Raw genomic sequence first — 25,000 nt, 5'->3', positions numbered from 1 at the left:
CTGTGTTCAGCTGTCCAACTTTTTTACATTTATGCTGGATCACTGTATTCATCCTGATTCAGGTAAGGATAAAAATCCAAATAATATGGAAATTCTGTTCAAAAAACTTGATGTGAGGAAAGTTAATTTTCAACGTGATGTTTACAGTCTATGGCACATGCTGGGGCTGTGGTTTGATTTCCCAAATACTGTAACAAGAATTTGATCCTCTAAGTATTGACTCTACTCAATATGTACTCACTGAGTCAAACTGTAGCAGATGACAGATACATGTCCTTACGAGAATACTCAGAGGTGCTCAGAGTGCTTTCTTACATGTTACTGCCCTTAAGCTGTGCTCATGGTAGCCTTACTGACTCCAGTTTTCACAGATTTCTGTGCATGTTTTCTTAAATGATGAGATGTGATTATCCAGAAAGAACGTGTCTAGTTGGTTTAGGGCAGATGTAATCAAAGATGTTGAGGGGTTTTTGTTTATTTCCCTTTTCCCTGATGCAGTTCTGGACCACTTTTTGCTTTGTTCTAGATTTCACTGCAAAACATATATTAGCATGTGTCAGCATGTGAGTGATTAAAAATTAAAGAAACTTAAACTGCTGGAGATAAATCTTTAGAAACCATCTCAATTAAAAATCAGTTATTCAAAGAATAACCTTTAATCTTTGAGGTATTTTGGGATCCTTGGACAAAACTTACTTTTGAGGTCAAGCTCAACAGAAGGACAGACTGAAAGTGACTTCCTAAGTCCAGAAAACAAACATGACTTCCCTGAACAAATTGAGAATAGATCTAATCCCAGTGGAGTTAAAAAGGAGGCTGTCCCCTTCTTACTGAATTACAAGAGAATGTCCTTCCGCTTTCATCTGGTCCAGTCACAGGTTATTCCAATTAAAATTTGCACAAGACACTTTGATAGTAGGATAAAACCGCCATCAAAACCGTAAGTGGTTGAGTGTTCTAATGACAAACATTAGAAATGGCAATTTTTCTCTCTTAAATACTTTAGAGTGCCTAATGCTCTCTGTGCTCTGCAGAAAAAGAAATTATGTTTGAGCCTTGCTCCAAAGCCAAGGCAGATGATACAATAGTCCTTTTTTTTTTTCCTTTACCACTGTTTTATGAAAAAAAATCTGCTTTAGTCATTTAATTCCTGGGAAGGAATCAGCAAACTCAAAGAAAATCAAGCACTACTCATTTCATCTACTTCTACATTCTGATAGCAGACCTCAGTTCAGCTTTTCCGTCTGAGTGGAAAATAAAATAGTAGCGCTAGGTCTGAGATTTTGAAAAATTGTGTTATAATCTCTATTTTCATTGTAATATCAAAAGGGAATTTTACAGCTGTTCGTTGTAGATATGATTTATCCACTTTTCTTAGCTGCATCTATTGATAGAAGGAACAAAGGGGAGTGAGGTGCCTCAGGTGACTTGCTAGGGCTCAGAAGGTGGCTGGGTAAGGAGCACACAGCTCCATGCGTAGGCTGTTTATGAGCAGGTGGAGATCCAGGCCCCACCTGTGCACAGGGAGGGATGGAGGGTGCTGTGGGTTGCTCCTTGTCACCACTGCATGGGTGACCTCTTGGTCTTGCAGATATTGGGAGTTGTGGGCATGGTTGAGGCTGGAACACATGATAAAGTGTGTGGTTTATGGTAAAGCTCCCCTTTATCTTACTTGCTTAAAACTTTTTTCTGTTAGGACTGAAGTTGTTAAGGCTTAATAACTGCTCCAAAGGCTTTATTTTTGTCTTAATTTGTTACTTCTCTCTTTCTAACACCCCTGTTACAGATACCAGAACCCTAAAAGAAATGGGAGGATTCTGTAAGATACATGTTAAATAGGCACAGCCCAGGTCACCTTTGTAAAGGAATTGACTTAGGGGGGTTTTTAGAGAAATTGCATGTCAAATTTTTGTGTGCTTTGTGTTACGTTTGTCCAACTACTGACTGTGCATTCTTTACTTCAAGCTCTCTATTGCTTGCCTCTTTAAGTGACCTTTGCAGTACCCATGCTAGCCCCACAGATTTAAGCAAAATCAGTGCCAAATAGAGTGGTTCCTAATGAACCGTTTCCAGTTCTGCTGAATCACAGTCTTATGATGCAGGCCATGGTGAGTGTAAGCAAGCAGAGAGTGTAACAAGAAGAGAGGCTTCAAATTTGCTTTCCTATTCCCAAGTATTTTCTAAAATCCACAATTCTCTGGCTTTTTTTTTATCAGTGTGTGCTCACTTAAATTAGTGGTTACATATAGTTCAAAAGCCTTCTCCAAGAAAATAGCATATAATATTCTTACCAGAGAATAGGTTGCCTGTTCCTCTCAGTATGTGATGAGAAAGATACCTGTAGATTTTGTGATCTGTTTTTCCTTGCATTATAAACCACTCAGTCTCCATTATTTATCTTGTCACTTTCCTCTTTTTAATCTGCTTTTTCAGAATATGTTTTCCGAACGAAGCAAGCAGCCACTGTCTCATTAACACAGTGGTGCTTTTGATGTGATTGTTTAACTGTTGTACCCCGAAGCTTTTTTCAACCTCTCATCCTGCTTAAGATGTCAGTGCAGTTTAAGTTGTGATTGGGATATTATGCAGATGTGTGTTTGTTCTTAGTCTGCTTCTGGTTAAAGGCTGTTTTCCAAGAATTTGTGGGAAGTAAGAATTAAAATCTTTTCCACCTTACATTTTTCTCCCTCCCTCTCCCCACACCTATTCAGCCTTTCAATGGAAAGATCTCTGGTCAGAGAAAGCTGGAAACTGTTTTTACAACAAAAGGTGACACCTTTACTCACTCTTTTCTGGATGCATTGAGGGTGAGAAGGCTGCAAACATGTCCTGGGCAAAGTGGTGGCACCAGAGCAGGAGCCACACCTCCTGGAGCCTTCCTTCAAAGGGAAATAAAATAAGGTGCTGTTTTCTGCAGTTTCACTCCCCATCACTTACAGGATTAACACCCTTTCAAGGCTTCTTGTATATGGTGATTCTTGCAGTAGGGAATAAATCACAGCTGCTTGCAGCTCACAGCGCCAGGAACAAGTTACAGGAATAAATATTTGGAGTGTTACAGAAATCTTCATCCTCTCAGTAGGTGCAAGGTCCATCTGGCTTTGACCTGATGGTAGGGGATCAGTATCTGGCATGTCTAAGCGCATTCCTCAGGAGTCAGAGGTACTCTCAGGTACCCCAATGGTTAGTCTGAAGGTGCACGGATGGTGACAGAGTAGAGAGCTTATTTCAGAGCTGCAGAAGTAGCTGATTCCCTGTTACCCTCATAGCGAGTACATCCTTGGCAATGGTGTCTTTGACTTGCCTTGAACAGCTCCCATGGCAAGATGATCTTGTCAGGAGAACCAGGTTCCTGGCCTTTCTGTGGCCGCATTGACTCCACGTACCTCTTGGCTTTTGTGTTTAATATTAGAAAGGGCTATTGCTCTGCATGGGATCTGCTAATAGAGAAGGCTGAATTCACTGAGCTTGGGTAGACCTCTGGTGGTAGAGTATAAAGCAGGTCATTCCCTGTGCTCTCTGTACTCGGTGGAGAGATGCAGATACTGGCAGAGGGTATTTCATTCTGTCTTAAGATGGGTGCCTGAACTAGGCACATTGAGAGTTTTCATCCCTGTCTTTCTACATGGACTGAAAGAGCCTTGACAGCTTCAACTAGAAGATTACTAAAATGAGAAGGGCGCTGAATCCTTCAGAATTAGTCCTGCATGGGGCTTGTGGTGAGCTGGGGTACTCCCCAAGCTGCATTAGGGCATCCATTACTGACTCCTCTGATAGCTGAAAGACTGCCCAAGAAGATGTAAGTGCACTCTGAGGCTAATGACCCTGACTGGCTTTTGATGACTCATCCAGAAGTGGAAAATGGGGTGTACTTTGCAGAGATATGCCCTACAGGAAAGAATATTGGGTTTCTCAGCCTGGGCACATGCCAAAAAGCAAGCAAGGCTGCGGGGAAGGCAGGTTCATGTTCAGAGGTAAAGGCAAGGGTAGCCTCCTGCATGCAAGAGGGGAGGGATGGAGTAGGGGCAGGTGTGTGCAGATGTCTGCCTGGCTTGAAATGCTGGGAAGACCACTGACTCTGAAGGAGTCATGTCAGATGAGGAGAGTCTCTGGCCAGTACGGGCAAGTGATGAGGAGTTCACATGGTCTGAGGAACTGGCTCCATGATCTGTAGCCACCTACTTCCAAAGAGGAGGGCACACAGAGAGATGCTATCCAGAGACCCACTGCTAGAGCTGAGAGGAGACTTGGTACAGATGTACTTGGCTGATCAGGATGTGGGAAGCAGCAGTTTCAGGCCATAGGCGATGTTCTGGCGTCCAGCCAGACAAAGCTGTAACTGGTGGAAGGCTGCAAATCAGACTGTACATGGTGGAAATAGTGAACCCTGAGCACCTTGCTGTTATTTGATGCCTTAATCAATTTACATGGCTGTACACTGAATGTGCTAATCAGCTCGCAGCAAAAAAAGCTGATAAAATAAGGGTTTTTTAAATTGAGAGCTCATAAGAAGTGTGTTTTATCTATTTATTTCTTTAATACGGATTTTATCTGGTTACAAGACAAGCTGGCCTTTATGAAGCTTATCATTTATTAGGCCACATGCAGGTTTTGGCTGCTGTGAGTTTTGAGCCACAGCCACAGGTATTCCTCCAGCAATAAATAATACATTTTTATTTCCAGTTGCATCTAATCAAGGTTACAGAAAACTTACCTGCAGCCCAGCAAACAGTGTTTACAACAGTCATCTCACAAGAGCAACTCAGCCACAGCAGCTGACAGAACCCTGTCCTCTAGGGTCTGGCCCTCTCTCTTTTAGAATAATAGCTGGTAAAGACAATCCACAGGAAGAAAATGCTGAAATCTACTGTTCACTCAGTTACATTTCAATGGTATGTCAGGAAAATATTGGATTGAAGCAATAAGCAATGCACCTGTGCTTTCTCCACATTGCAGGAGAATCAAAAGAAACTATGCTGTACTTCTGCTACTGTGGCTTTGTTTACTTTATTTCATCTAATGGTTTCATGGCAGCCAACCAAAAGCTGGCATTGTCTCCTAGTTGTATCAGAAAGAAGTGCTTTGCAATTCACTGTGAAGAAATAGGATTTTGTTGCTGACTTTTTAAATATTCAATGAGCTTCTGGTATTTAGCCTGAAAATTTTATGTAGAAAATAAAAGCAAATCTTAAAAATCTATTTTAAAAGTGTAATATTGAACTTTAAACAAATGATGGTCATTGAATGATCAGTCATGACTTTTGAATCTCCTTGCTTTGTTGGGGAAGGAGAACACAACTTCAGTGCAAAATGTTTTGTATCCTAACTACAGCTACTGGTTGTTGAGACAGAGGTTTTGCCTCTTTTTTTGTTATTGGTTGGTTAGTTTTTGCATTGTATTGGGTTGGTTGGAGGTTTTGGGAGGTTTTTTTTTAGTACTGTGAAAAAATCTGGGGAGACATGGAGGTCTTGTGCTATACAAGGGAGGAGTTAGCCACTGTAATACTGCAGCAAGTAAAGCATCAGTTACATTCAACATGACATTCTGGTCATGCTGTTACAGCCCTATGGGGAACTGATGGAGTTTCTACATTGTTGTTTATTTTCCCTCTTGTTCCAGTTTCTCCCCTTTTCACTGGCCCTAGTGTTCCTCAGGTGGTGGATGAAGGCTTATGTTTAACAGAATTTGAAGAGAAGATTTATGTTCCAGACTCCTATTCTGGACCACGACTCTCATTCCCCCTTACTGCTGAGGATGCCAGTGCTCTTCTTCATGCTTTCAGGAATGAACAGGTAAGTTGCAACTAGTTTGATTTCAGTTTACTTACTTTACATCTAGTCAAGTTGTAGCTCCACAATCAGTTGAACCCAATGTAAAGTTCAACTGGTGCCCTAGGAGATATTTCTCCCTTCCATCTTCTTTCCATCCTCTTACACTTTCCTGCTCTCCCCGAGTTATCATAAAGGTACATGACAGGCTGTCTTGGGAAACTGACCTGACTGGAAGCTAACACAACAAAATCAAAAGCAGTCAGTTCTCAGCCAGGCCAGTTCCCAGATTTGATTTACTACTTGGCTACATGGGGAGAGGGCAGGGTCTAGTTGGGACCTCCTCTTCTAGCATTGAGATTACAGTGATCATGAAATGGGAACCCTTAGCAGCTGCAAGACAGAGGATATCAGTGAGGATGCAGGACTAGGGAAGGTGTCCTAATCTAACATAGAAACTGGTTATCATTATTTTCTAGGTTAAAAGCACTCCTTGTGTGGTCCTCTTTCCCCACCTCCCCACCCCATTCATTTTTAGAGGAATTGAGGCGCAAGTGTTAATCGCCTTGTTCTGCTGTGCAAGACTCCACCATAATGGAAGAGTTAATATAAAGCATTGCTAATGTGGGGCAACAGGGTGACAGCACAAATCTCAGGAGCTCACTGGCTGCTGCTGCCGAGGCACTGGGAAGGCTGGGGCTGATTCTCTGCGTTCCTGAGCAAGCCCCTTTGCTGCCCTCTTACAAGATGAGCGTAAGGCAGGGAGGCATTACATGACACAGCTTTGTTTGAACTTGTGCTTAACAGTAGACTGTATACAAAAGATAAGAGTCTGTCGTGCTTTTTAATGTACTAAGTAATTGGGGGAGTAGTGTCTGTAACTTTCTGTGGAGGCTGATCATCAAAGTAGCAAAATATAAAGTGCATGATAAATGAGCACCCAGACTTCATCTTATTGTCAGCTCTCTCTTCTCTTACTGTGGTTGACATTTTATTAAGGAAATTATTATATTTAATTGGCCATTTTTTCTTTGTTTTTAAAAACATGAGTCTTGAAAAGTCAGTCTGTAAGCTCTTCTCTCTCTTCTACCAAACTTCCTTGGAGCTGTGTTTGAATTAAAAGCTTTAAAAATCACTGACTGACAAAATTATCATAGAAAGCATGGAGAAGACCAGAAGCTTCAATGTTATGTCCCCATAATACATCTTCAGAGCAAACATGAAGATAACTCTTAACAGGGCAATTTCTGCTGGAGTTTCCCTCTGATTATTTTTGCAATTTGCTGAAATATCTTTTGTGGCCTTTGGGGTTTTTTGGTTGGTTTATGGTTTTGTTGGTTTTTTTTCTACTCACAGCTCGAACTATATGGAATCATGGAATCATTTAGGTTGGAAAAGACCTTTAAGATCATTGAGCCCAGCCATTAACCTGGCACTCCTTTTTGTTTGGTTTTCTTTTTTTTCTAGTTACTTTGAACAGGTGAGCTTACGCAATGATTCTGAGTGCTGTGCAACTCAGTCATTTATCCTTTCTGTAGATGGGAAGAGTTGAAACAGTGCACTAGAAATAAAATGGGAAAATGTGTGAAGCAAGTTCTTTAAGGGCTGTATATCCATTCACTGGGAAGCAAGTGCAAAGCGATGAACGCTCATAATTCCCAGCACTAAACTCTACAGCCTGTAATCATGTCTGGAGGTCTGTAGTGTAAATAATCTGGCAATATATATGTCTGATATTAATAAAGCAGACAGACGTATTGCTACTTCTAGTAAGTCTCCCTTTTTTCCTCTGCATTTTTTGTTCTCACAGCTGCTTCATGCCCGCTATGTACTGCAGCTACTGTGTGAAACTAGGAGGGTTCTCAAGGAGATGCCAAATATCACCCATCTTTCAACTTCCTACTCCAAGGAGATAACTGTCTGTGGTAAGGTGCCAGAGAAGATCGCCACTTTGGGCCACGGGTTGATATTCTAAGTGGTTAGAGAATGATACAAACATTTCCAAATGTTGCTATTACAAGAAAGTTCTCAATGTTTTTTTCCCTTTTTTTTTCTTTCTTACAAATGCATAAATTGGAACAAACAAACAAAGTTCCTGAGTCACACTAAGTGTATTTTAAGTAAGGCGCTCACATCCTATTTCCTTTTCTCATTAAACATTTCTGAATGAGTCAGTATTAATTCAGCTAACACTGCAGCGTAGCTTAAATGTTCCTGCACTTCCATCTCTAAAATGCCACCAAGTATTTTGAACACTGACTGCAATTCTCACTTCTTTCTCCTCTTACTGAGAAAAAGACTTTACCATCATAATTTACTCAGTAATGATTTTAATGAGGGCTTAATACGGGTGGCAAACAAGACCTTTCATTGACAGCATGACTATCTAGAATAAATTGAAATTATAATACACCCTTATTTCTAAAGGGACCCAAGAGGATGAATCAGTCTTTATACAACCAACAAATTAGTCTCACAGAATGATGTGATATGTCACAAGGTAAAGAACTAAGAGCTCATTGCCTGTCTATTTTTGTTACGCTTTTGTAAATTATGGATCAAGGGATGCAGTATCCTGACTTGCCTCAGAATGCAGTAGCTGCAAAACAGAACAGTAATGCTGACATTAACTCTTGACAGCTAGCGGTGTGTGCTGTGTTTAACAGTGAAGTGGTATAAGGAAGGGTACTATGACACATGCAAGACAAATAATCTATTTTAAGATGTCGTTATGCACCCACTTTGATTGCCAGGAAAGGGTTTGTTTAAATGAGGTTTTGTATAACCAATAATTTTTTAAACAAACAAAACCTCTCTTCAAACCAAGGAAACATGGATTCATACTTGTTCACTACAGAGCATGTTCATACGAAGCAAAACATACCTTCCTTATGTTTGTATTGCATTTGCATTATATAAGAGGCATCTAAAGGGGTCTCCTTCCTGCCATTGAAACAAATAGCTTTTGTAACCAGAAAGATCCTCTTCAGAAGATGAGAGACCGATTTTTAGACATAATCAGTCCAATATGTTGATTTCCTTAAAATGAGGTATCTGTCTTCCCATTTTATTTTAATTTCAAATTAATAATGCAGATTAAATACACACCTGAAATGTTTGTATCCACATACGTGAAGAAAATCTATCATAGCTTGAAGGACTTCAGCAGGCTCATAATTAATAACAAGTGGCACAGAAAACATGTGGACAAGGTTAAAATGTCTCTTCTCTCCTACTCATTGGCAGTGAAAGCATATTATCACAAGACAGGTTTTGAAACTGTTCTGTGTCTTCATGGTGGTGAGTCACAGACGTGAGAAGGTTGGTTTTGTGAGCATGAAACTCAGTCATATGCAGAGGGGAGCTATGCTGCAGTGATCCTTCGTGCTGGGGTGAAGTCCCGTCTGTTCCAAAACAAGCCTCTCAGAACAGACCTAGTCTGTCATTCCTGTGGCCTTAGCACTGAGGCATACAAGCACAGGCAGTTCTTGACACTCTCCATGAAATCCTGCCTGTAGTAATCCAAACCTGGCCCTGAATCAAAAATGTTTGCTTGTGCTGTATGTAGTGGGCTACTCAGTAAATCTAAACCTGTTGGTATGTAGAAGTCTATCCTATCTGTAAATGTCTCTTAGTGACATTTTCTGTTTTTCAGGTTCATAATATGTTTGTTCATCCTACTCCCATTTCCCTGAGTGAATCTTTGGCTGTGTGACTGGTCTGATCTTCAGATCCGGCTGGAAAAACAAAAACTTTATGCAAGACAATTATATACTCTTTTAAGTATTTCGTAGCCAGATTTTACAAGCAACTTCAGCATGTGCCTTAAAATGAAGCTAGTCCTAATACAAGGCAAATTACTGAGGAAAACATGGGAAAAACTTGTTAGGACTAACTAATTCCAGTTTTATAATTCCAGTTTTTCCTCCTCTGTGAGAAAATACAAGAGAAAAAAAAAAGAAAATAATGTTTTTGTTTCCTGTAGGAGATTTGCATGGAAACCTGGATGATCTTTTGCTGATATTCTATAAGGTAAGTAGGTAGTCTGTGATGTAGTGTTTTCACTTTGCAGCTTGTTGTTAAGAACACATACTTATGTCTGATAAATTTATCACTGTTAGAACCGTACATGTGGTGTGCATGTACCACACACACAAATCCTGGAACAATTTGAATGGTATCTTTGTTGTAGCTTTTCCTTCTCTGTATCCTTGTGCTCACTGTGAAGGAGGAGATTGTTCTTTTCCTAAATGTTGAGCTGGAGCATGAACCTTGCAATGTTTCCAAAGTCCTGCGACTTATTTTATATTTCATATTGACTAAAGTCTTCTAAAATGAGGAGCTAATTAGTTCCTGATGTAATACTACTGAATAATTTTGGCCCTCCAGTAAAATGCAGAAATTTCCATTTAGGCCTTCTGTTGACACCTGCAAAGTGTTTTTTATTATTATTTGTTTACAAGAAACAAAAAAGAGTGCTATCTGTTTAAAAGCTTTTTAAGTCTTGGAAGCAATCACGTCGTCTGCACAAAATGGAAATACCTTGGGCACTATTTACATATCCTTGAACAGTTGCTCACTTTTTAATGTTATAAAAGCATAGCTCTGTTTTACTGACGTGAAAAAAATTAAGCTCCAGGCTGTCTTTTCCACAATTTTATATTTAACTGAAGATATGGGAAATTTCCTATATTTAGTTTCACATTTATCTTTAGCATGAATCTCCACCTTTCATTTAGCAGATACTCTCTTTGATTTGAGCTTCCTGGGAGAAGGGGTTTGTGTCTGATCCTTACACATTCATCTGCACTGAACAGAGCCTGAAGTGCTAAACCAGGTGTTTAAATTATGTACTTCACCCTCTGCTTCCAACTATGTCAGCTTTATCTGACACTCATTGAGTGGAAACTTGGGTGTTTTGCCCAGGTGCATACCTGAAGCCTGCTGAAATATAATCAGACCTTTTTACAGCATTCTGCTTTTCTTATTAATCCATCAGTTATGTTTAGCTGGTTCCTGGCATGCAGTCTTTTAGCTGTTATTTTAATTAGACAATCTTCCTTTTTGAAACTGGAATAAGAGTATGGTACAGATTGGTTTCATATGCAGGACCTGGAATGGGAAAAAAAACCTATTTTGAAGAGAAATGCTAAGATATATTTTTAACTGCCATCAGCCTGGATTTTGCTCTTTTGGAGTAAACAGGAGATTATTCTTTCCCCCCTCTCTAATGGATATAATAAAGGAAAAAAAAACTCTAAGCAAGGACTAAGTCCTGACTTCAATAAATTCAGGACCAAAACTCCCACTGACTTCAGGGACTAGAGTTTACTCCCATTCTCTGTTAAGCTTCTAGGGGAATCCTTCCACAAATGGAATAAAATTGACAAACATTTTGTAATTTCAAAGTGGTTGAGGAAACAGAGAGCACATGATAGAGCTGCTTGGTTATTTAGAAGCAAATTAGATGACACAGTATTTTCAGTCCGTTCTGAGCAGTTTATTCAACCGAGCAGCAAACCCAGTCAGCCTCTGAAATCCATTTTTTTTCTGCTTCTCTAACTCTGTTGCAGTGAGAAGGGATTTCTTCTGCCAAGTTGGTACGAACCCCCTGTAACCTTAAACAAGAGAGTGCAATCCTAAGCAGTGCCATGAAGAGTGCAGTGATCTCAGGTCTGCGCAGAGCCGTGCAGGGCTGGAATGGCTGCTGAAGCGTCTTGCAGGCCTGCACGTGTGCCTTGAGCATGGGGCTCTGTCCAGGGAATCACAGCACTTTTAGAAACTGCCAACAGCAAACACACAGAACCTAACAATCTACAGCTTGTAGATACAGTACTGGTTGTAATAGTGTGTGTAATTCTTAAACCTGGTTTGGGTAAGGCTAAGATAATTCCTTCTTTCTCAAAAACCATTTTGTAAGGTTCATTCAGTCCCTGCATTACTCCATTAAATTACAGCATTTCCTGAAATTCCTTGAAACCTTTGAATTTTAAATGACATATTGCTAAGTTAGGTTGTTAAATGAATGCTATGGATAGAAATAGCCTGAAGCTGTAGAAAATGCAAACAACAAACGGAAGTTAATTGATCACTGTGCCCAGCAGCAAGTTGCTAATCATTAGAGGGCCTTGTTCGCCTCTTTGACTTGTCAGAGGCTGCAACAGTCTGTAATTTAGTTTTGTTCTTATTGTTGGTCAAAACCACAGAAAAGGAAGTAAAAACTTTGCATGAGTGTGGAACAAAACTAAAATGTCACATTGAAGTTGGAAGTCCAAAACAAACTCTCATTTAAAATTAAGAGTTTTGGGTAAGCTTTTCAAAAAGAATAATGATAGAGACTGGAGAGTGCTTCAGTAGATGTGTGTGTCCTTGAGGACTGCGGTTACAGAGTAGCTGTGTGTATACTGACAATCTGCTGGTGATTCACATACCTATCGGTTTTAAGGCAAAGCTTTTATTAATTAATCTTTCCAGGAGCTGTTGCTGAGTCTCTCCTGTCTGTTCCACTTCTGAAATACATCCTTTCTTTTTTAAAACCACTACAACCCACTGCATTGAGAGTCTCATAAACTGCCACTCTTGTGTGAGCACAGAGCAACCACGGGCCTCTTCTAAGTTAACTTGGAGAGAGCTGGGGAGAGGCTAGGGCAGAAACCAAGCAAGCCATATTTACAGCAGTCAGGATTGTGCCGCTGTGAGAATCGAGAGACCAGGATTCACTACTGCATCCTGACATAACACAGGAAATAGATTGGGAAAAGGAATTTCATAAATGATTCAAGTTAAACATTTAATTGGGTCCCCAGTCAAATAATGCATCCTGCAATAAACTGCTAAGGCAGTAAACCAGGGAATGCCATAGGAACACGGGAAATGCTGGACACGGACACAGTAGTTATCTATATTCAGGAAGTGGGATGTCTTGCAATGCTGCCAGACCTATTAAGAGGGGCTTCCACAGTTGTAATCTGATTTTATAGATGTTCTACTGATAATTCTTGTGCATGCCATTTGTGAAAATATAGGTTTCCTTTTTCTGGCAAGTCAAAATTGAAATCACATTTCTGATACTCATGATTGGAAATTATGAAGCTACGTGTAGTTGCTGCTGTACTATCTGTAAGCTGATGGCACCTATTGACGTGTTGGTAACTAACCCAATGATACCATCAATTCACAATGCTAGCTTTTGAGAAGTCACCATTGATAATAAAGCATTGCTCTGTATCGTAAAAAAAAATAAGGTAAGAAATACCTCATGCTCACATGGAACCTCCTATGTTCCAGCTTGCTCCCATTGCCCCTTGTCCTGTCATTTGACATCAGAGAGAAGACCCTGGCTCCTTCCTCCTGACACTCGCCCTTTACAAATTTATAAACATTAATGAGGTCACCCCTCAGTCTCCTCTTCTCCAAGCTAAAGAGACACAGCTCCCCCAGCCGCTCCTCATAAGGGAGATGCTCCACTCCCTCGATCATCCTTGTGGCCCTACGCTGGACTCTTTCAAGCAGCTCCCTGTCCTTCTTGAACTGAGGGGCCCAGAATTGGACACAATATTCCAGATGCGGTCTCACCAGGGCAGAGTAGAGGTGAAGGAGAACCTCTCTCAACCTACTCACCACCCCCCTCCTGATACACCCCAGGATGCCATTGGCCTTCTTGGCTGCAAGGGCACATTGCTGGCTCATGGTCATCCTGCTGTGAGGGTTACAGAACTCTGGACCAGGCTGCCCAGGGAGGTTGTGGAGTCTCCTTCTCTGGAGACATTCAAGGCCAACCTGGACGCGTTCCTGTGTGGCCTAGTTTAGGTGATCCTGCTCTGGCAGGGGGGTTGGACTGGATGAGCTTTCGAGGTCCCTTCCAACTCCTGAGATTCTGTGATTCTGTGAAATACCTGTATGTGCAGCCTTTCAGGTTTGTGAGCGTTCAGGTATCTTTGCTCTAGGGGGTTGCAAAGTGCAATGTGAGTAAAATTCAAGTAGTGCTTTCAGGTTTAAAGCAACTAGAATCTCAGGTTCTTCAGATTTCTGTATTAAGATTTGATGTGCTCTGGCCTGTAGTCTTTCTCGGGAGTTTTGGAAGTATACACTGCAAACAGTGTGAATATATGAAATCCATTTTCTTGCTGTATAAGGAAACATAAGGACTTTCAGATTGTGTCAGAACTTATTTTGTCATGGATTTTTTTTTGTCTTCTATTCAAAATGAATGATTCCCTTCTATTTGCAAGTGCATAACTTCATAGCAGCAGTTGCATCAACAGAAAAGTATATTTTACTCAAAGAATAATGTTCCTTTTTGGTCTCTTTCAATTTAATTTAATAGAGGAAAGGATTAGAGATGGCATCATAAGAACAGCTGGAGAGGTCATCTCTTCCCTGATGGTTCATACAGGTCGTCTTATATGGAGGGTTTTGTTCTAAGCAGTAGAAATAAAGAAATGCAGCATTTTAGATTTTTGTGTCATGCAGGCTTATTTTCAGATTTTTCTAGCAATGTGATCTCATTTAAATGCTATTTCCTTTATTACAGTAGCATAGCAGCATCTCTAAATGTCCTTGTTTTTGTTTCCTTCTGCAGAACGGTCTGCCTTCAGAACAAAACTGTTACGTCTTTAATGGTGATTTTGTTGACAGAGGGAAAAATTCTATGGAAATACTTATAATCCTGTTTGCATTTCTTCTTATCTACCCCAATTATTTACACTTGAATAGAGGAAACCATGAAGACTACATCATAAACCTGAGGTAGATTTTAGGGGGCTTGAGGGTGTGGGGTGGGAGTATCTGGCCTTTTACTAGAAATGTTGGAGCTTTTGAATGCTACTTTAGCCACTGTGACACTCTAAAGCAGAAATAATGTTTTATTAGGTATTCAGGTGTAGCTTTGCATCTCCAAGTTGTGTCAGGAGGGCAAAGAACATCCTCATTACATACAGACACTTGAACAGGAGTCATGTCTTGTCTCTGACCTAATTACGATTTATTAAAGTCAGTGGGCATAGTGCAGCTTCCAGTGTCAAATTGGAGGAAGGAAAATGGGTGGAAGTGTGATATTTTAGGTAAAGCATTGGCTTTTTTACATAGCATAGCAAAAGACATGATAATGTACTATTTAATGGAACCGATAACTCAGGAGCTGATATTTCACTTGACTTCAGACTAAGATGTCACTTCCCAAACACAAGGGGCAGCTAAATATCCAAGCTTCTACACAGAGGTCCATAAGTTGAGAGGTGGCAGTCTGCCCCATTACATGTCCTTATAAGGTAGGAAAATTCCTATCCATAACAGTAGAAAATATTAACTCATTCTGTGTTGGTATGGTGTGCGAAGATGCATTCTGGTGTATGGCTCTTTGCGGGGCATTTTGATTACCAGTGCTGCACCTTAGTAAATTTTGAAGGCTGAGAGTAAGGGCGTTGTGAAAATGTCTCTTGCACCAAGGATATCTTGGTGTTAAAAGAGTGAGGTATCAAAATCCTCATCCTGTATGGAGGGAAATACATGATAGATAACATCTAATAAAGTTGAGTGATTTAGGACCAAAACTCTGCAGAGATTTTGTGGGAAATCTTGCCTATCACCAGTTAGGTACCTCTGAAATTTCCCTCTGGTGTCTAAGAAGTAGAACTGCTAAGCTATTTCATTTAGAGGGGAAAAAGGCCACTTAATACTTATTGGTATAGATTCTGTTCTTGATCTCTTGTATGTATGAAAAATCAGTTTAACTCAATTCTTGAGGCAGAGCAGAGGAAAACACATTTAAACAGAGATGAGACAGAATGGCAGGAGAAAAAAAGAAGTAGAAAACTCCTGGCAATCTCTGTAGTGCAGAAAATCATGCAGAAGGGGCATACTGGAAACCTGTTAATGATGTTGTCCTATTTTTCAGATATGGGTTCACAAAAGAAGTTTCGAAGAAGTATAAGGTAAGATTCCTACTTCTTATATTTTCTTTGTAGTCTTGCACATGAAACCTGTGTAACCAGGAAACTTCCAACCAGTGTATTTAGGTGTAGTACAGAATGCCTTTAGTAATGTAGTTAGAATTAATCTGGATTTTCAGTGGAATAACTGGCAAAACACCTTAGAGGGTTAGCCTTTTATGCTCAGATATCTGTGGGATGAAATAAATAACATTCATGAGGCCACTCAAGAACACAAAAAGAGGTGAACATGAAAGAAAAATGGAATACTATAGAGACAATCAAATAGCCCTAAAGTAAATGTCAGAACACGTTTGTCAGTGTTGCAGTTCGGGGTGTCACCTGGACGGAACTGTTCATACAGACTGTGGCAGACGCTTCAGCAAAATCTTAATCTTAGAAGCAGAATCTTAGAACAGAATCTGACAGAGACAGCATCTAATGTAACACTATGTTTTACAGGACTATAGGAAACAGATTTTGTATCTTTTGCGAGATGTCTTTAGCTGGCTTCCCCTCGCCACTATAATTGATAGCAAAGTTCTTATCCTACACGGAGGGATTTCAGACAGCACAGATTTGGATTTCCTGAATGCAGTTGAAAGAAATAAGGTAAGAGATCATATATGTGTGAGGGAAATGTTTTCTTTAAAAAATTTAGCAGTACAAATGCTCAGAAGTTGTTTGCATTAGGAAAGGAAATGGCTGCTGTATAAGGCACATAAGGAAAAAAAGAAGTCTTGTTCTTCAGAATCTGTGTTCAGGAAGAAAGGTTTCAGTAGTGTTGGGAGCCAATTGTTTGACTGCTGTAAAATAACATGGGTCTTTTCACTTTAAAATAGCTAAAACCACATTAGATACCTCCTTCCTGCAGTGATGATGCATTATCCAGAAAGTATGAAAAGTACTTAATTCTCAGGCATTTCTAAACGCTTTAGAAATCAATCTAGCCACATCTTTCTAGCACTGCCTTTTGTCCTGAGGTTTTGCTTCTGCCATCTGTTGTGTGGGGGAAGTTCTCCACCTGTGAGGCGCTCCCTTGGCAGCAGCTGAGCTTTGCACGTGAGGGAGGATCTTTCCAGCAAGGTCAGACTTCAAGACCTGGCCCTGAGAAAACAGAAACTACTGCTTTTCAGGGATTTAGAAGACAGAAACTTTTTTTCCCCCCCCCCGAAATGGTTAGCAAACACAGCTCTTAAAAATGAGTGGAAAGTGGTGTGTGATTTGGTCTTGATTTGGACAACTAAAGCAAGATGTCTGCTTGTGAGTGGAGTGCCTGGGCTCTTTATAGTCAAATGGAGATCCAGGAGATCTGGTAGAGGTCCAAGTCTTACCATTGCTCAAGCATAGGTCTCCAGTGCACCATGGAAGCACCCTATAGCCAAGGGATGTCCCTTCTGGCCTCTGCCTGCCTCTGGAGAAAGTCTCCTTCACGGGTCTCGTGGTCTGATTTGCATCTCCCCACCTCACACCAATTCAGATATCAACAGTAGAGCATCCCAGATGGCACAAGACACCTATGTTTAAGTGACCTTGCGAACCTTTTCATCAGTGTCTGTGGAATCCAGAGCTGCTTCTCTCATTCTCATGTTTTCTAATGCAGAAATAAATGCTTTACAGGACAGTCAGGTGTATCTCTCTTTCTTAAAGATGTGAAAAAGGGCAATGAATGCTTCTGGTCGTTGGAGTCTAGGCTCCATTGGTGGTACACTAAAATTGGGTGCCTAACTACAGATGTAGGTGTCTTAACTGTGAGCCTAGTTCTGCCCACGCTTTCACCAAGGCTGGGCTCAGCGTGTTACTGATGCGGTAGCCGTGAAATGTGGAATTAACAGGTCAAAGTTGCTGCCACAGGAGAGCATTGCTAATGAGACATGTGTGGGCCACAACTCAGGGCAGTATCACTCAAGGCCAACTGATGTATTTTAATTGGTACAGCTGGCAACTGACAGGTCTCAAATACCGGTCAGTACACTGGGGAATAACTCCGTGTTTTGCATTTTGTTTTGTATCAGTCCTTTTCTTTGTTAAAAAATAGAATTTGGAGGGGGTGGGAGGGGAAGGGTGTGTGTTTGTGTGTTTTGTTGTTGGGTTATTTTTTGCTCTGGAAATGAGTTAGTATGAGAAAATTTCAGATGAGAAGAAAAGATACTCCCTGGAGAAGAGTCTGTTTTGATGGGTATTCATGGAGCCATAGCACACAGCTCCAAAAAAGAAAACACCTGTGCATATTGGAGGAGGTTGATTTAACAATAAAAGGGCCTGATGTAATACTTCATCACTTTCACTGTTATCCTCCTGCTACTATGTTTATTTTAGCCAAATTATCCTAGCAGCATGCTGCTGTATCAGAGCAGTAGTGAATGCTGTTTCATCTTCAGTACAGTGTACATGTGTCTTTTCAGTTTCCAGTAGACCGGGGCAGTGCAGGCCGTACTTGGTGTATAGTGAGACTTTGTGATTGACTGTGGCTTGGCATGAGTCTGTGTGTCTGGATAAGAATATGAGAGCAGCCTCTGAAGAGGCTGGTCACTGGTAGATACAAAGCAAAATTTCTGCAAGTGCTGAACGCCTGCACCTTCACCAAACCTGTGCGTTCAGGACATTTATGAGAGTTCAGTACTGAGTACAGGAAACTGGAACTGATGAGTCTTTCAGCTGATATCTCTTTATTATCTTTATGTTTTGGTAACTCTTTCAATTTTATTTTTATTTTTTAAGTTGAAATCTTTGATGCGGCCACCAAATTCAGCGAGAGACAGAGAGGACCAAGTGAAGGAGAGAATTCCCACAACCAGACCCAGTAAACACACTGCCAACCAGAATGTTGCGGGGAAAACACAGCACATCTCTTCATCAGGCTCCATGGAGCCTTCAGGCTCAAATTTGCCTCCAGACCCCACCCTGAAGGAATGGAAACAAGTAGGTGAAACCAAAGACAGGCTGATACCGACACCCCCCCTGCACAAACCCGCCAGGTGCTCTGTTCAGGCAGTGTCTTTTGAGTGTGAGGGGACTGCCTCTTAGTAAGAAACCCACCATCCCTGGGAGTGTACTAGTCACCTATTAGTTATTTGGATGCTTTCTGTAGACCTGGTAATGAAGGTGTGGGGTTTTATACCTTACAAGCACAATTTACCCAGTGTTTTGCTTTGTTAGCCGTTAGGAGGAAACTGCTCGGTATGAGATGTGTTTGCATGCCCTCATGTGGTTGGATCTGTTGGTACATACGTGATTGCCAGTTTAAATAGGTCAGACTTAGCAGTTGTCGGTGACGGTGAGCACCTTTTTTGGCTGTGGTTTTGGCAGCTGAATGCGGATACTGTCCCAAAAAACCCAACTCTTGAGACCTACAGGCTGATTACTCAAGAGTGGGAATTTTTTGTCCTCTGGCTGCTCATTTCTTCTTGAACATTAGAGGCAATATGGAGCTTTTGTCATGCTGTAATTTAATAAATCGTGACAATTTGAAAAAGTTTAATATGCACAGCAATTTAGAAGTTCAAAGTTGAGTTGCATATTAGATTATTCACCTGAGCTCTTCAGAGAACTGCTTTAAGAGACACACTTTTGTTTTGCTTCTTGAGAAGCAAATCTGTCTCTGAAAATGTGGTTTCTGAAGATACGTATCTGAACTACAAACTAACGTAATGGGCACAAACAACCCCTCAAATCTGACACTCCCTCAGCTAACCAAGCCTCTACTGAGCACTACTCACAAATGTGAAGTGGGATGTGTTGGTGTAAACCTTATCCAGTGAGGTTTGAACAAACACATTTTGCCTAGTATTTTGCTACTGACTAGAATTATTCGGATAGGTGACTTTAAACCATAATAATTAATCCTCATATCTGTAAAATCTTGTTTTGAAACATGAGCTAACCCAAGACAACAAAACCAAAGGCAACTCTTGTCATGTTTAGAGTAGGCACTTCCAAGCTTAGTTTAGGTAAAACCAGTGACTCGTGTGTGCTGGGAAACGGAAAATGCCTCTCACACCTAAATGTGAAGAAGGCACCTATTGCTCCCTTTGAAATAGCTCAGGAATAGCCCTGCTGCATCTACCCCAAGTCTGGAAACCTCAGCTGTAAAAAGAGGTACATTCCTGAAATAATATTTCATCTGAAAAAGTTCATCCAAAGTCAAGATAATGTTTCTTAAGAAAAGGAGAACAACAGTTTCAGCCCAAAAGAATGCCCTGCTGAAAGGAAGGAAGAAATCACGAGACCTACTTGTTAGCTCAGGTGTGTTTTCTCCCTGTACTGCGGGGCTTTTACTGTGGGCAGTGCTTTAGGCAGCCATAACCTGTCGGTCCTCAGCCTACCAGTCCTCACTTGCTTGAGTTTGCTGTTTACAGATCCTCGACATCCTCTGGAGTGATCCAAGAAGCCAAAATGGCTGTACACCAAACAAGTGTCGAGGAGGAGGGTGTTACTTTGGCCCTGATGTCACTGCCAAGCTGTTTCAAAGGTACAATCTGAAGATGCTCATCAGGTCTCATGAATTTAAGCCGGAAGGTTATGAGATCAGCCATGGTGGGAAGGTAAGATGCTTCCATGTAAAGTAGAATTCTCCTGTGAATTTCACAGGCATATCCGCAGTAGATTTGTCTGCAAAGTTAATTTAAAAAAAACAACACGTAACTTCTTTAAAATGGGTCTGGGGAAATGTGTGCTACAGAGATGGTAGAACAACTTACGGAGTTCTGGCAAACAAAATTCTTTACAGCTTCAGGGACTGAGGACTCGCTTATTACTCATGTGAAAACATCCACACAATCCCTGAGGAGACTTATGTGTAAATACAGTGCAAGAAATGCTCTAAGACTCTAGAAGCATTTTAACTTCATAGTTTCTCTTCTGGCCCTGCTTTCTGACATGCCATATCAGAAGGCCAGTGAGAACCCTGAAAACCAGGTCTATCTCAGGTTTCTGTTTCACAGCATCTTATACCACACTGCCCTCTGAACTGAAGTCTTCCTAGGACAGGCCAAAAACGCACGCCTGGAGCTCTGACTAGAAAATTGCAAGCAATATGGTGAACAACACAGTTGTGGATCTCTAGTTTTATATGCAATTAATTCTGTCACCTGCATGTTTTTCTAAGATCAGTTTCAGAAATCAGTCTCAAGAAGAGTTGTTCTAGCCAATCCAGTTTCTTTGTTTCCTACGATCAGGTTATCACTGTATTTTCTGCCTCTAACTATTACGAAGAGGGGAGCAACCGGGGAGCATACATCAAACTGAACTGTGAGCTGATTCCTCGGTTTGTACAGTATCAAGTCAGCAAGGACACACGCAGGCAGAACCTTCGGGAGAGGTAAAGCTGTGTGTTGTATGCAGTGAGCATGTACTCACTTAGCATGCGAGTACCTGCCACAAATCTATAGCTTGACTGAATAACTGAATAGGCATCTGTTTTCCTTGGTTTTCCTTGTTTTTCTGTTTTACAATTTAAAAATTAATAGAGTAGACAAAACATGTTCTAAGCGCTCTAACTTGGTTTCCTGAGAAACTCCCAAAGGTGATTTGATGGGGTAAGCGGTTGGAACAGACAATTGTCAGGGACTTGTAAAGGGCCTGCGCCTGTCTGTCAAGTCTGCTTTAAGGCTGCAGCATTAATCTGGACAAATCCTGTTATGAATTGAGTCCAAAAACTTTATCATGACAGCTTTGCCTTGCCTAGCACTGTGGTCAGATTTACTAAAGCAAAGCAGCTTAGAATTACCTGCATAAACTCGATTATCTCATAAATTCAGATTATTCTTATGGGGCTTTGTTTGGTTTGTTGATTTTGCTTGGGTCTTTTCCCCCTCAGTGTTGTCTTTTGATGACCCTAAACATACTACATGTTAAAAGATATAAGAATTTGATAATGAATATTGAAAAGCATAAAGTGCTAGAGGATTTAAGTCCTTTAATGAGCTGCTCTGCATTTTTTTCCTCCTAGGGTGGGTACAATTGAATCATCTGCCTTGAAGTCCTTACGAGAGATGATTTATGCCCACAGGTCTGAACTCACTAGTGCTTTTGCACAGTATGATCTCAACAGCACAGGTAACACTACCTCTCTGTCCAGTTGCCACCATGGGAAAAACAGCTTCTATGTGTGTGGGGGCAGAGGGGACAAACCCCACAGAGAGGGGTCCTGCTTGTCAGTGTAAGGCTGGAGGGCAGCAGAGGCTGGTTGAGCTTATGTTCTTTCTGACCACAGAGCAGGATAGGTGCTTAACCCCAGAAAACAACTTGAGGCAGTGAAGCTCTAAGCAGGAAGAAGAAACAACTGAAACACATATGTGGATAATAAGGAAATATAATTGTGTTTGGGCAGCTAAATCCAGCTCCAGAGGCTCAAAGGTCACCACCTTCACTTAGGCATGTCTTCAGAAGCTGTCAGAGAGGGAACTGGGGTCTCAGGTGAGGAGAAACTGGTCCCGTGTCTGAGTTTGGGAGGTATCTGAGGAAAGTTCACTGGTTATGCCACTAGCAGACACACACTCACCCATCAGCTGAAGAAAACAGCAGTAAGTTGACAGATGACCCTTTTAGGTAGGAGCAAGGAGTTGATGATTTCTAGCACAAATACAGCTTTTCCTAATGATGGCTTCTCAGTGGACTGGGTTGCAATCTGTGCCCAGAAAAGGGCAATCAGTAATGTGAGGGTACTGTTTCTTTGGCCACTGAACAACCGCTTAACATATTTCTGTCTTGTTGGGTTTTCAGCCATATGTCTCTCTAGTTGCAGCTCAGCTCAGATCTGTAGGTTTTTATCCCTGGGTTAGAAGAAATGTTTGTTTTGCAACTGTTCTTAAAACTGGCAGAAGTCATGCTGGTGACTGATGTGTGCTGTGTCACATACCGCTTGTAACCATGAACTGACCCCTTCTGGCAGGCTGCATTTCTCTCAATGACTGGGCTGCTGCCATGGAGTCCGCCCTACAGCTGGAACTGCCCTGGAGGATGCTGCGGTCTCACTTAGCGCAGATGAACTCAGATGGAGAAGTTGACTACATGTCGTGTTTTTATGATTTGAAAATAGATCAACCTATAAAAGAGGTAAGGAGGAACACGCCTCCTTGCAAATCTTGGAGGAACAGCTTTTGGTGCAGCTTGAGGCACAAGACAGTGGTTTGGCCAATCAGGCAGACATCTCCAGCTGAACTAGTTGCCGAGCTTCCTTTTATAGTCACTGGAGGGAAATGAGCACTGCTAGGGTACGAATCATCATCCCCTGCTAAGGTAGATGCTTAAAATAGGTTGGATGAATCACATGCTAGAACTGCTCCTTACTTGCTGTTGACTCTCCAACGGTGTTTAAGTGATGTAGCTAAGGAGATGCGACAAAGCCTACTCAGAGCACTCAGCCCTTGCTCTTTGAGATGAGCTTTTCAAACGTGCTCCAGAGCCAATTCAGGCACCTGCAGGAGGGAGTCACACTTGTAGATGGACTTTTCATTTTTAATGGTAGCTGAGGTCTCTCCTACAGAGCCCAGTTGTTACTGAGTGGCTGCATAATACCTTGGTACTTGGCTGTGGCCATGATTTTTCTAAACAGCAGGAGCCATTCAGGTATGTACAGTGAAAGCTTTACACGAGAGCATCGCATACAGCATCTTCCCTAGATTATCCGTATTTCCACAAATAATTACTGAAGGTAGGCGGTGTGAAGGCCTCCCTCCATCCCCTCATGCCCTGGCATCTGAAAGTGACAGGTTTTAGCTGATTATGCCTCAGGGCAAGTCACAAAGTATCATTTCAGGAAAAACATTTGACAAGTTAAACTGGGAAAATAGATGTGGATAGTGCATATTCTGTTGGGTTAGACTAACTCAAACCAAGGTCTGAATGGTTTCCTATATGTGATTTCAAAACCAGGTTCAGCCAGCTTTGGTGGAAACACTGTGCAGATACAGAAAGGATCTGGAGATCATCTTTAACATCATTGACAAAGATCACTCAGGTAAGTCCAGGTAACTTCACTGTACCAGCTCTAGGAAGCCTATACTAGTTATCTTTCCCCACTGTGTTTCCTCCCTAAGGCTTCTAAATATAGAGGAACCAGAGGTGATGTCATTTCTTCAGTTTAGAGAAGAGATTAATTTAAGCAGTCAGGCTCTAACCATATAAGGGGCAGTGCACAGAGCCCAACTTGAGAAAAAAATATTCTCACATATCCCATCTCCAGTACTGGCTTCCCTCTTTTGGAGGCTTTCTCTCCCTTCCACTCTTGCTCTCAGTATGTACCACTTTCTCAGTTCTGCTGCTGAAAGCATGAGATCATTACCTTAAGTAAAACGTACTTCATCTGTGAAATCACAAAGCAGCCAAGCTGTGGCAGGCAGGTAATGTTCTTGCAGTGAAGGAGTGTGCATGAATGCAGGAAGGGGAAACAGCGATGGAAAATGCAACCCGCTGCCTGTCTCCCCTAGGTCTGATTTCTCTTGAGGAGTTCGGCCAGACGTGGAAACTCTTCACTTCTCACCTGGGCATCGACGTGTGTGATGAAGCCCTTGACAAGTTAGTCCTCAGCATAGACTACAACAAAGATGGCTACATCGACTTCAATGAATTTTTAGAGGCCTTTCATGTGGTTCACAGGCTAGAGAAAAAGGCATACTCATGAAAAGGCAGAAGTTCCTGTGGGCCGTCTCGGAAGCCCACCTTCCTGTCATTAGTCATAAACAGTCTGAGAAACCAATTTCCAGACTGACAAACAATAAATGGGCTGCTTGATATGGTAAGCACTGCAGTCACTGCGTAAGCCTTTGTTTAGTCCTTTCTGGACAATAGATACCTGCTAGTGTAGTTATCACTGTGTCACTGCCACATCAGTACCTTACAATTTATCCTCCCCCTTGGTGGCATCTCCCCCGTCAATCCAATCTGTGAACACTGCCAAGGTCGCACCCGCAAGCCTGGGGGAAGAGAAACTGTGGTGCGTTTCTTTCAGCAGTCCTGAGCAACAGCTGAGGAACAGCATTAATGAGCACTGGTGAACATATCCGACTCTCCCTGAGGACGTACCAGGCGCGACAGAGGCCTGCTGTGGCCTGTCCAACCCAGGAGAGGAAAACAGGAAAGAAGAACCTGGTTAAAACAGGCAGTTCTGCGTTGGAGCTCGCTCTTTGCATGGTGCAGTGAAACCAAACCATTCCAGGTCACTGTTCCCCTTGAAGTTTACAGACCCAACTGAAAGGACCTTAGCCAAAAGGCATTTACATTTGCACTAGATTTCCTCTTGCCACTTTTGCCTACACTTGTAGAGGCTTGGAGCTAAGAAACCGTCATAACTCGTCACCTTA

The 25,000-nt window shown here is 41.6% G+C and overlaps 1 protein-coding gene across 1 annotated transcript in view; it reads left to right on the top strand.

The window, feature by feature from the left end:
• PPEF1 (protein phosphatase, EF-hand calcium binding domain 1) overlaps positions 1 to 24,321 on the top strand; it is a 29,922-nt gene extending 5,601 nt beyond the window's left edge. Inside the window, exons 3-16 of the mRNA XM_010192842.1 lie at positions 11 to 62; positions 5,621 to 5,793; positions 7,580 to 7,694; positions 9,755 to 9,801; positions 14,351 to 14,517; positions 15,665 to 15,701; positions 16,161 to 16,310; positions 18,420 to 18,620; positions 20,057 to 20,242; positions 20,876 to 21,018; positions 21,649 to 21,755; positions 22,591 to 22,754; positions 23,574 to 23,658; positions 24,128 to 24,321. Coding sequence (XP_010191144.1) covers positions 11 to 62; positions 5,621 to 5,793; positions 7,580 to 7,694; positions 9,755 to 9,801; positions 14,351 to 14,517; positions 15,665 to 15,701; positions 16,161 to 16,310; positions 18,420 to 18,620; positions 20,057 to 20,242; positions 20,876 to 21,018; positions 21,649 to 21,755; positions 22,591 to 22,754; positions 23,574 to 23,658; positions 24,128 to 24,321 — 1,821 coding nt within the window. The remainder of the gene's footprint in view (positions 1 to 10; positions 63 to 5,620; positions 5,794 to 7,579; positions 7,695 to 9,754; positions 9,802 to 14,350; positions 14,518 to 15,664; positions 15,702 to 16,160; positions 16,311 to 18,419; positions 18,621 to 20,056; positions 20,243 to 20,875; positions 21,019 to 21,648; positions 21,756 to 22,590; positions 22,755 to 23,573; positions 23,659 to 24,127) is intronic.
• Positions 24,322 to 25,000: the final 679 nt, after the last annotated feature.

The sequence above is a fragment of the Mesitornis unicolor genome, unplaced genomic scaffold (assembly GCF_000695765.1).
Source record: "Mesitornis unicolor isolate BGI_N332 unplaced genomic scaffold, ASM69576v1 scaffold47680, whole genome shotgun sequence".
NCBI lineage: Eukaryota > Metazoa > Chordata > Aves > Mesitornithiformes > Mesitornithidae > Mesitornis > Mesitornis unicolor.
Note: the sequence above shows the minus strand (reverse complement) of the source record. Positions and strands in the feature narration are given on the sequence as shown.